The following is a 16,690-nucleotide window of genomic DNA, read 5'->3' as shown; positions in this document are numbered from 1 at the left end:
GAGGGCGGCCTTCTTAACCGGAAGTTACCCGATTCGCACCGGATATCAGGGGATTCCCATACTGCCAGGAGAGATTCGATCTATTCCACACGATTTTCCCACTTTACCAAAAGCCCTCCAAAGTTTAGGATACAGCACGCATTTGGTGGGTAAATGGCATTTGGGATCCGCTTCCAAATCGCACACACCTTTGAGTTACGGCTACGATTCGCATTACGGCTACTGGGAAGGCTTCATCGGTTACTTCAATCATTCCCTAGTCACCAAGGTCACTTGCTAATTGTCCAAAGCTAATACTAATTAAAATAATTCAACTATTTTTAGGGTCTGACTGGACAGAACTTCTACAGCAATTATCAACCGTTACCCAACGTTACCGGGCATTACGTAACTGATCTTCTGACAAGGAAAGCGTTGGATATTATCGAGAATCAACCGAAAGGTAAACCTCTTCATCTCGTTGTCTCGCATTTGGCTGGACACACTGGGAAATCTATAGGTGGTAATGATGGTGTTCTGGAGGTGGCCAATAAGCAAGACAACGATTTCAACTATTTCTATATAGAGGACGAAATTAGGCGAATGTACGCAGGTAATTGAAATGTACTAGACCTTGATGAATTTCCCTATTATCTAATACACATAGTCGAAGACTATGAATATACATATTCAAGTGGAATTTAAACAAGAACATAATCATCATATTTAAGTAATTTTTGTTGTTAATTTGAAACAGAAAGTTTAATTTTTCTACAGAAATAATTGAGAAAATGGACGATTCAATCGGAGAAATCGTGAAGGCTTTATCACGCAAGAAACTCTTAGACAACACAATCGTACTCTTCTTTTCGGATAACGGCGCACCGACAGTCGGAACTTACCAGAATCGTGGTTCAAACTTTCCGTTTCGAGGAGTTAAGTAACGTAACACCATCGAATAAAAACTGATTAGAAAACATTTCGCAGATGAAGATGAGTCTCTTCGATGGTGGCGTCCGGGTACCGGCGATGCTCTACAGCGGTAAACTGAAGAACAGAGGAAGAATCTACAAGAACTTATTTCACGTCACAGATTGGGCACCAACTTTGTACGCGGCGGCAGGTGGTAAAGACAACTTATTTGCGGATGGAATAAACCAATGGGAGGAGTTGATGAACGGCGGTAAATTGGAAAAACGGAAGGAGATTTTATTGAACATCGACGAGGAACTGGGATATTCCGGTCTGATCCAAGGCAAATACAAATTGATCAAAGGTAATTGTAATAGTTTTATTCTCATAATTTGTTGATTTGAACCAAACGCAGGAAAATATCTGGACGAGAAAGCTAGCCAATATTGGGGCGAAATCAATGATACGTTGATCCCTAGTTACAGCATCGGAAAAGTGTTGTTTAGCAACACGAACATGGCTCTCAATTGGATGATGTTGAGTCAGATCAAGAGGCTGTTTGTGTTACGTCGCCAGGCAACCAAAACAAATTGCAGGCCACGATACGGCGATTTCTCGCCTTGCGGCGAGATTTGCCTATTCGATTTGGAGAAGGATCCGTGCGAATCGCGAGACGTTTCCGCGGAGCAACCGGAAATTTTGGAAGCGATGCTGAAGAGATTGCGGGAGTACGATTCGGGAAGGGTGAGGCAGCAGCTTAACGTTTTCCATCCGGAATCGAATCCTGATCGGTGCGGAGGTTATTGGTACAATTGGTTGGACGAAGACGGTTGTTGGTTCAACAATACTCGGAGCGTTTAAGATATTATTTATATCATAAGTTAGTTCTTAGGTAAAAGAGATGTTAAGCCGTTGGGAATGTTCAGTAACTGCGTGATTCCGTTGAACGGGGTCTGCGGTAACGGTACGACCAGAGTTGCGGATCCTTGGAAGATCAGAGTCGGTTGCTTTTGATTCCCTGAAGATGTTTGGTCGAAAGGATTGGGGATGTTGCTCGTGAAATTCGTCAGCAGGTTCTGGAAATTATTCAGCAACGACGGATTTGGTGCTGCAGTCGCCGCAGCTCTTGAACCAGACTCATTTTCACCAATCGGCACCTCTTTTTCATCTTCACCAATTGCTGCTTCTTTCAACTCTTTCGCGTCCTCGACGACAGGTGCTGAGCACACTAAAGATTCAAATCGAATTTACGATCAAAATAAACATTTAGTATAGAATTTGTAAGACGTACCTGCGGCCAAAAGGCAGAACAATATGATTAATTTCATTGCAAGTTTTTTTTTGTAGAATTAACACATCTCTCCTTGCACTTTACGTTTATATAAGACTTAAAGGAACGGAAACGGAAAAGGTTTAATTAAGGCGATAAGTTTTATCTTAATACCTTCGGCTGTAAAACAAATTTATGCGTCTTTAATGATTAAACAAACGTAAAATCATGGAAAGCGTTGAAACAAAACCATCAACGAACAAAATTAAACGCCTTGACATCATTCGGACTGTTTGATTTCGACGTTAAATAAATATTTTTTTTTAATCGTCGAATAAATAATGTTTTATAATTAATTTCACGAAAACTGCGTGCATTACATTAAATAGTTAATATTGAAACTATAAAATAAAAGTGTGCACATTATCGAGTAGTTTATTGTTTCCTTATAATGAGATTTCAATGAATTTTTCAAAAAAACTACGAATGTTGCATGTTAAAAAAAAACTTTGTAATTAAATTGTCACATTGAATACGGTTTCGAAAAACTTGGGAATTTTCTGTTAATTTTTTTTTTTAAATTAGATTTGGGGAGTAAATAATAAAGAAAATAATTGTTTGTGGTTTGTATTTTTATTTGTATATATTTATTTGATACATGTCTAAATTATACATTAATTACACGACTTAGTGTGTGATGTTTGCTTTTCGTATCGGCGTTTAAACTAAGAAAGCTTTTCTGTTCGTGTATAGTTGTTAGTATGTTTTATAATCACTTCTTAAATGTTACTTAATTAGGCGAGAAAGATGTTGAACTGATCGCTGCTGCCGCCTGACGCTTACTTCTTCTTTTGAGATTTTTTCTGCAACAACGAAAATATGTTATAGTTAGATTAGTTGATCCAGTTTTGATGATGATCGACTTCTGTACTTACGACTTCTTTGGCGTTGCTGTAAACGGCGTGGCATTGGTTGGACGCGGTGAAACTGTCCGTGTAGGAGCATTCACAGTCGTATCCCTTCTCGACGCTGAGGATTTGGTGGACGATGTTATGGGCGACGGACTGGACGTACTGCTTCTTGGAGGCACCCTTAGCGCTGACGAAGTTGTCGGCGACGAAGACGTTGCCGTCGTTCTTGGTGGTGAAGTCGACGCAGAAATCTTCGTACTCGAGATCCTTGTGCAACTCGGAAGTACCTTCCGGCTTCTTCTTGGCGTCGGATAAGGTGAAGACGTTGCGAGCGTTGAAACCGATGACTCCCTTGGTGACCTTGGCGTCCTTCAGCTTGAAATCCTTGAAGGGCGTGATCAGGTTGATGTTCACGTTGGGTTCGGTTTCGATCATCGCGTGCACCTTCTGCAGGAACGCCATCTTGGCGGGTTGGCAAGGTTCTGAGGTGACGGCGATGAAGGTCTTCGCGGCGTGAGCCCTGAACGGATACTTGAGGGCTTCGTAGTACGCTTTAGCTTGAGCCTTGGCGCCGGTGATCAGGACGATCTCATCCTTGATCATTTTGATAATGTCGACGGCTTGGTTAGCCTTCTCGTGTCCCAGATCGACGTCCTTCTTATTCGGAGAATCGGCGAACTTGATGTTGGGCAGTTTACCCTTCCAGCTCATCTTTCCGCCGCTGGTGAAGTGCGACGGATAATTTCCGTGCTCACCTCCGTAACCCATCAGATGGTACTCGACGTCGTTGATGCCTTTGGCGGCGAACTCCTTGTTCAGATCGGCTACCATCGGTTGAACCAGATCCTTGTAGATGGCCTCGTTGCTCTTGGATTGATCGACGACGATGATGACGTCGGCGGCTTTGGCCGGAACCTTCACGGAGAACTTATCACCGATGTCCCTCGGCTGATCAGAGTTCCGGCACTTCATGAATTCCGCGGGCATCTTGATCGGAATGTTCTTGCTCAAGCAGGCGGCGACGTAACCCAGAGCAACGGATTCTTCGGTGTCCTTGACGCCGGCGGCGACGCCGTGATCGCAGGCCATCCTGAAGTTGTCCGGATTGACGAACGGGAAGCAGAAACGCAGATTGGAATCGGTGCCGAAGAGTTTGTTGCAGGACGGCGCGTGATGGTGGGCGCTGTGATCGACGGTTTTGATGGTCGGGCATTGCGGGGACATCTTGTACGAGTTTCCGAAATCCGCCTCGGAGGTGACGATCTTGCCGTTGGGCATCGTGAAGTCGTCGTAGGGTTCGTTGTTGCCGTTGCCGAGAAGACCTCTCAACTGTCCGTGATAGAAACCGGATACACTGAAGACGCACGAGGTGAGCTGCAAGTCGCAGCGCACATTGATGCCGGCCTTCGAGACGACGTTGACGGTGGTGTAGAGACGGAAAGCTTCCATCTGGCTGCGACGGATCGGGAAATCCGTCGAGTCCTTGTTCAGCATGCATTGTCCACCCTTCTTGATGGTGATCGAGTCGGTCTTGTCGGTGACGGTGATGGCGGTCATGATGCCGTTGGTGTAGGTGCCGGCGACGGAGAAGTTTCCGTTGACGGCGTCGCGGGTCAACAAGTAGTTGCATTTACCTGGGAAGGTGACGTGCTTTCCGTCGAAGGTGAAGATGTGCTGTCCTTGAACGACGACGGCGTACATGCGGAACGGTGGAACCCACGACTTCGGGTTGAAGCTGATGCCGTACATGCTTTCCTTCAGCGTATCAATGCCGTACTCTCCGGAGAGGAGATGGTGGAGCGGCGAGAATCTGGCTGCGACCAATCTGGGAATAGCGTAAACGTGATCGGTGACGAAGGCGGACGGATCGATCAGTTTGTACTCGTGCAAGTTCAACTGTGCGACCAACTTCTTCACGCTCTTCACGATGTTCTTCACGATCGCTTCGAGGGCGGCCATATCGTCGACCTTCTCGTTCCTCAGTTTCTTCTCGATGTAATCGGTGATGGAGCTGATCAGTTCTTTGAGGTCTTCGTTTGGAAGGACATCCTTGAGGGTGCCGAGAGCGTCCTTGATCATGTTGATGAGCGGTTCGGTGACGCCGCCCAAATCCTTGAACATCATTTCCCATTTGTTCTTCAGTTCCTCGTACAACGGCAGAGCCTTGATCTCTTCGTACATCCTCTTAACGGTATCGACGACCAAAGTGCGAACTCTCTCGTAGTTCAAGTTGAGGAAACGACCCAAATCGTGGCTGATGCTCGAAACGGAGGTGGCCAATTGCTTGAGTTCAGCTTGATGGGAGTCCAGGAATTCGCTGCATTTGCCCAAAACGGTGAAGAAGACGTCGGAGATCTTCTCGAAGATTCCGGTGGTGATGTTCAAGAAGCTATCGATGACCTGCTTCAGTTTCGGCATGATCTCAGTTTCGAAGATTTGAGCGAATTTATCGATGTTAGCCTTGATGGTGGCAACGGATTGAGCGGTGATTTCGTTGAACTTGGTGATGATGTCGGACATCGTCTTAGCGACTGCTCCCAAAGTTCCCTTGAATAATTCAGCGATCTGTTGGATGGTCTTGTCGGCGTTCAGTTCCTCCTTGAGGCTAGTGAATTCCTTGCTGTAGTACTCTTGGATTGGCTTCATGTCGGGCATGTTGTTCTTGATGAGCTCTCCGAAATGCTTGGTGCAGGCGGCGGCATCGTCGGACAACTTTCCGGACACGACCTTACTCTCTTTGAGCATGTTCGAGACTCCCTGCTGAGCGGGTTGAAGCACCTGAGATTTGATCTGTTCCAGATTCATGCCGTACTCGGGTTTCAGGAAGTTCGCTTCGTCGAGCTTCACGGAAGCCTTCATCAGTTCGTTGGATCCGATCTGTGCACGGAAATCGGCGATTTGTCCGGGGATGAACGCAGAGTTGATGACCAACTGATTACCGGGGTTCTCCTTCAGTGCCAACACGAATTTCAGAGTGTTGAACTGCTTGATCTCGAGGTGAGAGGTGGTCGGTTTCAGGCCGAAGATCTTGGTTTCGGTGTCGACGATCTGCGCGTCCTTGGACAGCTGCATCCTGCAGTCGATGTTGTAGATTTCGTTGTTCATCAGTTTCAACAGATGATGGATCTTGTGTTGATTGACTTCCAATTGGAACTCGCTCATGCAGTGTTTTCCGCTGACGGTGCCGCCCAGTTTCGTGCTGCTGGCGAACTCGTGCGTCTTCGCGTCGTAGCTGTAGATGAGATCGTCGTAGATGAGATCGATGCCGAGACCTGGGCTCTTGGCTGTTCCGTGCAATTCGTAGGAGTATTTGCCGGGGTTCCTGTTGACCTGGCTGTTGCCGGTGATGTGGATCTTCTGGTTGGCCTTGCCGAAGACGTCGACGAGGGCGGTGAATTCGAGGAGACGTGCGGTCACATCGTATTTGCCTTTGTAGGAGACGGAGAGTTCCTTGGGGAGACCGGGAGTGCTGAACTTGGCGTCCGCGTTGACACCTCCCTTCTTGTCATCTCCGACATGTTCGATTTGCATAGAGACGGTGGTCTTCTTGGTTGGGTCGGTTTTCTTGTTCAAGAAGAAGTTCAATTCACCCTTGATCGGTCCCTTGTTGTTCTTGGCTGGAAGAGTCAGATGAGCTTCAGCCGCGACGGTCCTCTTGGGAGTGGTGAACGAAACTCCGGCTTCTTTCGGGTGCAAGTACAGACTGTACTGGTACTTGTTGTTCTCTTGGCTCTGGAAGTGGAAGTCGACGGTATGATCCAAAACGAGTTGCTTACGAGAGGTGACGGCCTTCAAACCGCACTCGTGCAACAGTCCCAACTTCCTCAAATCAACGTTAACTTCGAGTTCATGGAGGAATTCGTTGATGTCCATCCTCGTGAATTTCGAGTCGACCTCGAAGTGGGCGCACTGCTTCTTCTCTTCGCAATAGGAATTCATCACTCTGAATTGCTTGTTGCTCATCTTCAGGTCGGCGTCGACGGCCTTGTTGCCGAGGACAGCGTCGAAAGAGATCTCGAAACCTTGCTCTCCGTTCTTGTCCATGACGAGGGTCTGCTTCATCAGCTTGAAGTTACCGGTTTGCTTTTGATCCTTGACCGTGAACTCTCCGGATCCTTCGGCGATGTACTTGCCTCCTTCGTCGCGCGTCTTGTACTTGGTGCTACCCTTGATGATGTTCTTTCCGTTTGCGGTCGCGTGAATTTCGATTTCTTTGGCTGCCTTGTTGTGCTTGTTCTTCGCCTCCAACACGATCTTGTCCATCTTCAATTTGGGAGAATCCAATTTGACGGTGAGCGCGAAATCTTCGATACTTTCAATGTTAGCGTCGACGGTTCCGTCGAAGGTGAAATCGTATTGGTTCAGGGCGACGATAACTTCGGAGCCAAATTTGGTCGGATTTGGTTTGTTGATCTTGACGGATATCTTATCGGTTTTACCATCAGGCATCGTTACTTGGATCAGGAAGCCGGGGGAAGTCTCGGTGTTGTCCAACGATTCTTCTATAACGTATTTCTTGTCGTCAACGGTCAACACTATGTGCGTCGCCGCGTGCTTTCTGTCTTCGGATCTAGTGATTTTCTGTTGGATGGTCGTAAGCTTGGCGTGTTCGAATGGTGTGCTCAATTTCATCTCCAAGTGCATTTCGTTCTTGCTGACGTGAACGACAGAGAAGTCTCCTTTCAAGTTCTTCCCTTTGGCGTATTGCAGAGAAACGTCCGCTTGCCCTTTCAATATTCCGTTCGCGTTCGTCCTGGCGTAGCCGAGAGCGACGATAATCGGATCGGCCTTTTGGAACTTCAGCAGACCCTTGATCTGTCCGTTCTCTTTGCCCAAATTCACGCTACCTTCTGATTCGATGTTGACGGTCGCGTCCGGAACGGATCCGTCATCGTCGATGAACAGTTTGCTGCTTCCCTCCAGTTCGAAGATGTCATCGTTGGCGAGGTATTTGCCGGAGCAGGCGGCCTGGACGGTCTTCAGTTTAGGGTTGTCGGTCTTCACATCTAAATTGATTTTGCCGGAGAGAGGATTGCCTTCACCGCGGAGATCGTAACTTCCTTCCAAGCTCAACGAATTCGTCTTTGTGAGCTGAGTGTTCATCTGGAAGTTGACGTTCTTATCCTTGCAGTTGGAGTTGAGGTTGAAGTTGATCGGATCGTGCAAGACGGAACCGTAAGTCTTTCCCTTCACGTCGATGTTTCGGCGTCCGTCCTGTTCTTCGGTCTTGACGACCATCAAGTCGCTGTTCAGAGATTTTCCGTTGCTATCGTCCAGCGCGAGATTCACGTCCAAGTTGAATGTGTGCATTTTTGGGTTGACTTCCTTCGCGATGACCTTGACGCTGGCCTTCCTGCCTGGGGCGTTCTTGTTGTTGCGTTGCTCCACGTTGTAGAAGACGTTGTAGTTGCCAATGCCGTTGACGATGTGCGCTTCCTGGCTCATCTTACCAGCCAAATACATGTCATTGGGCAGGATCAGTTCAATGTCTCCGGAGAGTTTGCCGTCGTTTTTGGGGTTTCCTTGAATGTTGCCCTTCACGTTGCACTCGAGTTTCTTGCCGAAGGCATCGACGCTGTTCTTCGAGTCGACGGATCCCTCCTTGATTTGGTTGTGAGTGGAGACGATCATCTTTTTATTATCCTTCTCGAAGTTGGGGTAGAAAGATACATCGACGTTGTACACTGGAGCGATCAGTTTGAAGACGCTCTCGGTCTTCAGCTTGCGCTGCAGTTTGACCAGATCGACGATCAGATGGGCTTTGCCGTTCCATTTGTCTGCCTTGATTTCACCGTTCACATTGAGGATGTCTTTAAGGCTGATCTTGATGTGTCCGTTGGCACCGGACACTTTGGCGGCCTTCAGGTTAAAGTCGACGAAAACGTTGCTCGGGGTCGAGATCTTCAGGTGGGTCTTGAGGTCTTCAGGTACGTAGACCAAGGCGTGATCAACGCTGCAATCAACAAACGGTTAATTTAAGAGTGAATCATTATTATTGACTTGACTTACCTTATGGTTTCAGCGTGTTGGTTGCATTTGACGGTGAGCTTGGCTCCGACGTCGACGTCATGGGGTTTCACCTTGTGCGTGACGATACCGTGCACCTCGATCTTCTTTCCGTTAAGTTCGACCTTGTTGTCGACCTTGTACTTGCCAGCGGTTTGCACCTCGCATTTAGAATCCAGCTCGAACTTGTTGTCCAAACCGTAAATTTCGAACTCCAAATCGTAATCGCCCTTGTTCTTCATGTCAGTCTTGAAGTCCATTTCGGTGCCGACCTTGATGTTGTTGTACTGCAGTTCAATGTCGTGTCCGATTAGGTTCTTCTTATCGGTGACGTCGAATTTGATGGAGACTCCGATCAGAGGATAGGAGAATGAGTTCTTGGTGACCAGAGATAAGTCGCTGTCCTTCTTTCCCCATTCCACGGAATTCTTCATCTTGATGACGTTCTTCTTTGATTTGAGATCGGTGCCGTGAACGACCATCAAATCGCTGCTCACGGATTCCTCTTTACGATTAAGATCGTACTTGATCTTGAAGTTGGACATCGGGCTGATGGTGTTGCTCATTTCTCCGTTCACCTTGATGGTGTTTTCGATGACCTTGACGTCTCCCTTGAAGCTGCCGGAGTTGGAACCATCGCTCACGGAGATGTCGCTGTAGTATGCGCCGGCCTTCCTGCCGACGTTTCCGGTGATGGTGATCGGTTTACGGTCCGGCGAGACGAGTCTCACATTGTTGAAGGTGAACTTCTTGTCGTCTCCGGATTCTTCACCGGTGATGGTTCCTTCGACGGTGTACGGAGACTTCTGGATGCCTTGCACGTTCGGTGTCTTGTACTGGATGAGCGGGGTGTAGGTGGACTTTGCACCTGCCTTCGCAATGCCCACACCCAATTTGCCGGAATACTCGTGACCGTCGTGGGAGAGTTTGGCGGAGAAGGACTTCTCCTTGTCGCTATCGGTAACTCTGCTCTCCACGGTGATCTTCTTGATCGGCGAATCCAGGGTGGCGATGATGAATTTCTCAGGCATAGCTTGAGCTTCGATCTTCAGGCTGACCTTGGGTTTGTTGTCTTCGCCGAGAGTTTCCCAGAGGAATTCCAATCCCATTTTATCGGATGTAAAGAGCACGCTCTCGCGGTAATGGTAGGTGACGGGCATCTCTTTTTCGATCCAAACAGCGAACTTCGAGTTGCCGTTGAAGGGGAACGGAAGGCTGACGCCTTGGTTCAGTTGCGGATTGGGTCCGTTGAGTTCGGCGCAAGCGGTGAGACCGATCATCGGGCTCAGTTGATCGAAGCAGATGGAGAAGTCCTTGTTCTCGATGAATTTGCATGGGGTCTGGTGTTCGACGTGGCCGACCTCTCTGGAGGTGAAGACGACCTCGTGCTTGGCGGAAAGCAGTTGCTGCTTATCGATGGGCAGACTGAATTTGACGTCGGTGCCGTTGGCGGTGTTGAAGAACTCCAAGACGGCGGCTCCACCGGTGGCGGTGTAAAGAGTAGAGGTCACCTTCAAACCGTTCTCCATGACGGCGGCATCCAGAATCATGCTACCGACGATCTCGATGTTAGCCGATGGAATCATGGTGAGTTTAGCAATTGTGTCTTTGTCATCGGACAAGAGAGCGTTGATGTCCATGCTTCCGGACGCCTTCAGCTGCACGCTGGAAGTTCCCTCAACGGCAAGACGAAGTGGCATACCCATGGAAGTGGGGTAGCTCAGTTCGGCGTCCAGGAACATCATGTTGGAGTGCAACGTGTGATCAAAGTTCTTGGCGTGTTTAATTCCAGAGTCGAGGCTGTCGAAAATCTTGTCGATGATCACATCCGGCGTGTACTTATGAGCATCTTCGTTGACGCTGAGGAAGAGGAATTCCGAGCCGAACAGTTTCACGCTCATGTCCAGATCGAGATCGTTGTTGAGTTCGTGGCTCTTGATCTGCACCTGCTTGCCGATGGTGTCGAATTCGGATTTCGGAGCGAATCTCTTGCTCCTGGTCTTGCCCCAACGATCTCCCAGATGCTTCCAGATCTTCTCCGCGTTCGTCTTACCAGCGTTAACCAGATCGCTGGCATCCTTGTTCCTCAGAAGACCGAGCGGTCCCAGGTAGTGTTCCAACAGTTTATCGAGGTTCTCCTGACGCGCATCGATCTCCAAGAAGTTGAACTTCTGTCCGAAGATCTCGGTTGTGAGGTTCAAGTTGCTGGAACGCGGCATGAACGAGTTTTGAGAGTAGATGATGTTGCTCTCGATGGAGTTGGAGAGACCCAAAGTGTTGAAGGAGTAACTCAAGTCGGAGTTGAAGGAGTACTTGCGTGGGTCGATCGGGAAACGCTTCATCGTGTTGATGTTGCTCAGTTCGCGTTTGGCCAGTTCCTTGTCTGGGTTCGCGGAAGCCCTCAGATTCCTGATGTGAGCGACGATGAAACCGCCGACCTGCAGACTGGGTTCGTTGTCGAGGACGGCTTTCACGGCGGTGGCGACTTTACCGTTCGGGCATTTGGCGGCGGCGAGGTAAGCCTTGATCCTGATCTCGGAATCCTGTTGGATGTCCTTCAAGATGTTGATGGCGCTGTCCCTGAGCTTGTCCTTGCAAGCGTCGGATTGGTATGTATCAAGAGCGGCGACGCGAAGTCTCGTCGGGTTGCGTTTATCTTGAGCGATGGAGATGATCTTGCTGACGGCGGTGTCGGAGAGATGCTTCATGTTGCCGATGGCCTTCAGCACGGAGATGATTTCGTTTTCCTGCTCACGGTTGGTCGCTTTGCCGTCCCTCAGTTTACCGACAAGTTTCTGCGTCAGCTTGTTCAGTTGGTCAACGTTCTTGCAGTCGTGCGAAGCGCAGTAGCGGGCAACCAAGGTGCCGACGCCGAGATAAGCCTCACGCGGAAGATGTGGTTGATCGAGGAGAGCACCAGCTGAGGTCATAGAGTTCGGAGTGGCGTGTCTGACGAAGGCCATGCCCAAGTAGACCATCTTCTGCTCCAGCTCGGAGAGTTCCTTGTTCTTCAGCAGTTCAATGGCGACCTCGATGCACTCGCCGGTGCCGGCCCTGAAGAGGGCGTCGAGGAACGTCTTCCTGGCGACGGTCTTATCGCTGAATCCGGCTCCGGATTTGATCTGATTGTAAACGGCGAGCAGATCGTCCTTCTTGGCTGCTGCTGTGATCTTGATGAGACCGGAGAATTTGCTTGCGGTGTTCTCACCGACGGTGACGCCGATCGTGTTCGCGGTATCCTTGACGGCCTGCACGAGTGCAGACACGTCGCTCTTCTGTGAGACGACCGGATGAGGGTTCTCGAAGATGACGGATTTCGGTTCGGTGCATTTGTTCTTCGCCGCGTCCTTAGTGGTCGAGACGTATTGGAGTTTAGTTTGCACTGAAGCCTTGGCGCCGTTCTTGCCGATGGAGAAGGGCAGGTAGAGGTAGCTTTCGGTGACGAGGACGTGATCGAGGATTCCTCCCTTGATGCGCATCTCCGCATTGTAATCGCCCTTCAGAATTGGACTCGACTTGATCTCGGAGTGGAGGTTGAACGCTGTAGCCATGAAGTCGTGCTTCACGTTCTCGCGATGCGAGCACCTGTTCAAAGCGCGGTTCTTCGTGATGATAAACATGTTTCCTTCCTTGCGAGTATGGATGTCCGTGGGACACACGCCGAACACATCGGTTTCATGATGATGGTTCATAGCAGCCTACAACAACAACAAGACATTAGCAAATCAACATCTTCAACATTCATTCAACAATATAAAACTTACTTGGAAGAGAGAGGCTACGGCTCTCTTGATGTTCAACGAGTTCTGGCTGTCTCCGGGTTCCGCGCAGACAATGTCCTCGAGGTGACCGTCGTGGAAGTTGAGGCGGATGGCCTTATCCAAATCGGGAATTCCTCCGTGTTTCTTGCCATCGCTGCCGAAGACCTGCACGTTTTGCAGCTTCAACACCTGATTGCAGTTCGGCTGTTGGGTGAGAAGAACGGTCGCCTTCAATTTCGTGCTCGATTGTTGTCCTTCCGCGCTCGACAGAGAGATATCCGCGTTGCTTTCCAAGTTGTACTTGTACGTCGTACCTTCCGCGAACTTGAACGTCTTCGGGGTGACGCCATTACATCCGGTGCGGCATTTTTCTGCAAATAACAATCAAAATTCAATTACAACAATTGCTCAATCACAATCAGAAACGTCAGAAAAATTATAATGTCACATAAATAAAACAAAAACATAAACACAACAGTTTCCTTAGAAACATCAAACATAAATAAACGTAAAGAAAACAAAAGATTGCAAATTTGTCAATTTGAAGTTGGTTACTAGATTTATATTTTAAAATTGAACAAAAAGAAAATATTTAATTCAAAAATTTCAATCTGAAATTTAAGTAAATTTTCAAAAAAAAAATATGAATTTGATCTTTCTATTAGGATCTGTGATTATTTTTAATAAATAAAATGCGTGCATCAAGTATAAAGTTGTTGGGTTGAATTTAAAAATTTATTTATTTATTTCTTAAGTTTTTCTTTCCTGTCAATTTTGTAAATTTTGTTTTCGTCGAGTTTTGATTTTGCTTAAATTAAAACTTTTCAATTTGTCAATTTCTTTGTGACAGTTCACGTTTAACAACTTTTGTTTTTAATCCGACAGTTTTTTGTTCTTCCAATAGATTTTGTTTTTCGTTTTGTTTAATGTGTCAGTTTCTTATGTCCATCTTTTGTTTTGTTTTTCTACTTTGGTATTCGTTAATTTATATCTTAGAAATTAACAAAATTGTAGATTTTTTTTTTGTTTGATCTTTCTATTAGGATCTGTGATTATTTTTAATAAATAAAATGCGTGCATCAAGTATACAGTTGTTGGGTTGAATTTAAAAATTACCGTGTTTTCGCAAAGTTTAATACTCGAAATGTGCGACGGGAGTAACTTGAGGCTAAGTTCAAGGACTGCACGGATTATTTTCTATAATGTTATTTCGGTGGTCGCGATAATCGTGGGGTCATCCGGCATGATAATCGCATCTTGCGCGAAAACAAACGAAAAAAAAAACAAAAAAAACAAAATGGATGCGACGAAGATCCTGAAGGAAAGGTACCATGGAAACAAAATAAATACAAAATGGATCATTGAAGATGCGTTACCATGGCAAAAACAAAGCAAATCGAAATAACAGAAGATGAATGAAAGGAGGATGGTGGCGAGAGTGCGCGTCGGGGTTGGCTAATTGGAACGAGCGGACAACAATAATAATAATAATGGTATAATAATGGACGAGTTGATTCACGGCGTGTAACCGTTTTACATTATTAAACGGATCCAATTTAGCGCTGAATTGGATAATGAGTTCTCAGGAATATGGGATGCGATGTACGAACGAACGAACGTTTGCTGGCCAAACGCAGATCATCCTTCCATCGCCAATTGCGTTAATTAACGGTAATTCCAAGTTGATAGTTGATTGAACGGAACGAGAAGAGAAACAAAGTCTTGTATTCTTCTTCAACATCATCAATCCACCACCGGATGACCATCATCGAATCCAATCAAATCCGCTCATTATCAATGTTTGCAAGTTCAAGAGATCACGACCCGACGTCTTCGTTTTTTTTTCCTTTTATAAATATTGAGTTGGTTTCATCAAACAAATAGTATTATCTCATCGATAATGATGCGCGAACGACGCGGATTATTTATATTTACGGACTCGCGGTTATCAACTGTTTTCACATCTTCTTCTGTTTTTTTTTGTGTATGTTTTAAATTACTCAAGTTCAAACCGGATACGATTTTCTACGCTCTTCGTTTCTCCTTCTCAAAAATGCATTTATTTTTTTCCTTCTTCTGAAATTGATTAGAAAATTGCTCGCTTGCATTCGCCGCGTCCGTCAATCTCCAGCTGAAAGTCACATTTGACTTTGATTGGCGACGCGATCGCCTTAGTAACGCGATCTATTTTTAAAGACAGAAGAAAGCGAATAGTAGTAGTTTGCTTCTTTTATTTCTTCTGTGCGTTTATCAACTGTTTTTCGCAGCAATCTTCGCTGGAAATTTTGTATATAAATATATTATTACCTTATCTAATCTTCACCTCCAGCAGATCTTTAAACTACACTTAATTTATTTGTAACAAAGAAGGAAAGAAAATTTGATTTCACATTTCTCGTTCAAGTTCTAAACCTCTTATTATTATTATTAGATTCTTTTGTTTTTAGCCTGTTTGATATTTTTTTTTTTTTTGTTAAATTCAATTTGAAAGTACACTTAAGTTAGTTTGTTTTAATCATCTTCATTTTCTTGATCTCTTGATTATCTTTCAACTAATTTCTTTCTAAGATGAAAAATTTCGACAATTTCGTCTCATTTTATTATTTTTTTTTTTACAAAAAAATTGATTAAGGAAACTTTTGTTTTGTTGATAATCAGAAGAATAGAAATTTGTGGATCGAAAAACAAAACGAAACAAAAAAAATCTATAATTTTGTTAATTTGTAAGATATAAATTGAGCGAGAAGTAGAAAATCATGAAAACAAAAACAAAAGATGTCCATAAGAAATTGACATATTAAACAAAACGAAAAAATTGAAGTACAACAATTGAAGAGTATAAAACAAAAGCTATAGATATACAACAAATTTGACAAATTGAAGTTAGAACAAAAGACAGAACAAAAATTGTTAAACGTCAATTGTCATAACCAAAAGTATGAAAAGAAACAAAAGTTAAAGAAATTGACAAATTGAAAAGTTTTAATTGAAGCAAAATCAAAACTCGACGAAAACAAAAATTACAAAATTGACAGGAAAGAAAAACTTAATAAATTGGTTACTTGATTTTCGATGAAAATAAAATCGAAACAATTGACAAATGAAAAAATTGAAGAAAAAAAAAATAGAGTACGTACCGTCAGATGCGACGAAATCTACAGCGAGTATCACAAACAGGGCCAAGCCCACTTTCATCGGGCTAAGTCTGGCCATTATGCACTGGACTGACCGTAATCACCCTTAAAACGTCCTTATATACAGTACCCCCACCCAGACCCTATCCACTAATCCGAAACACTCGCACACAAATACACACACACACACAGATACAAACGTTCCGAGAAAGACAACAAGAGAAAAACAAACAAATGTGTACTTGTGTAGAGAGAGATAAGACATACGCTTATCCTTGTTCTTCTGCCTCTGGCTTTGTTACCTCTTGCATACACTTTGACCTTTCACACAACAAAGAAGTGAAAGAACTGTCAAAAGTGACAGTTAATATCAAAACATTGCAATCGATTCGAATCTAACGCCTCTGATTTTTGTTTCAAACAACGGTTGCTATTGTTGCATTCTTTTGTTGTTTTTGTTGTCAAAACTTCATTATTATTGTCCAATTTAGCTGGACAGATTAGCAAATATTTATTGAACGTATCAGCGTTTTTGAACTCGATCGAGTTTTTTCAAGTGGAAAGTTGAACAACAAATAGTGGCGACAAACGATCCTCAAAATTACGTAATTTACATGATATCGTTTGTGAGCATTCACATTTTCATCTGTTTTCAGAAACGAAATTGAAATTAGATAACTTGAAAAATACAAAATTGAAAAATATGAAACAAAAGCT

General features: G+C 45.3%; 2 protein-coding genes across 2 annotated transcripts; one reads left to right on the top strand and one right to left on the bottom strand.

Moving 5' to 3' along the window:
• Positions 1-3: 3 nt before the first annotated feature.
• On the top strand, positions 4-2,570 carry LOC108556673 (arylsulfatase B-like; the record flags this gene model as incomplete). Its single annotated transcript, XM_017912885.1, has 5 exons — positions 4-268; positions 325-592; positions 757-914; positions 967-1,255; positions 1,307-2,570. Coding segments are annotated over 5 exons (1,426 nt in total), but the record flags the coding sequence as incomplete, so codon positions are not given.
• A 205-nt stretch (positions 2,571-2,775) lies between these two features.
• Positions 2,776-16,079, bottom strand: LOC108556674 (apolipophorins). The gene is made up of 5 exons (XM_017912886.1): positions 15,977-16,079; positions 12,843-13,210; positions 9,082-12,776; positions 3,097-9,025; positions 2,776-3,024 (listed from the first exon to the last, which is right to left on the bottom strand). The coding sequence occupies exons 1-5, from the start codon at positions 16,050-16,052 to the stop codon at positions 3,001-3,003; spliced, it is 10,092 nt and encodes a 3,363-aa protein (XP_017768375.1). The 5' UTR covers positions 16,053-16,079; the 3' UTR covers positions 2,776-3,000.
• Between the last annotated feature and the right edge of the window lie 611 nt (positions 16,080-16,690).

Source organism: Nicrophorus vespilloides, unplaced genomic scaffold (genome assembly GCF_001412225.1).
Source record: "Nicrophorus vespilloides isolate i.1.1-1 unplaced genomic scaffold, Nicve_v1.0, whole genome shotgun sequence".
Classification (NCBI taxonomy): Eukaryota; Metazoa; Arthropoda; class Insecta; order Coleoptera; family Silphidae; genus Nicrophorus; species Nicrophorus vespilloides.
Note: the sequence above shows the minus strand (reverse complement) of the source record. Positions and strands in the feature narration are given on the sequence as shown.

Coding starts and splice junctions, on each gene's coding strand:
- LOC108556674 (XM_017912886.1), bottom strand. CDS start 16,052: ATGGCCAGACTTAGCCCGATGAAAGTGGGCTTGGCCCTGTTTGTGATA. Junction 13,211..15,976: donor AGATTTCGTCGCATCTGACG/GTACGTACTCTA, acceptor TGTTATTTGCAG/AAAAATGCCGCACCGGATGT. Junction 3,025..3,096: donor ACAGCAACGCCAAAGAAGTC/GTAAGTACAGAA, acceptor TCGTTGTTGCAG/AAAAAATCTCAAAAGAAGAA.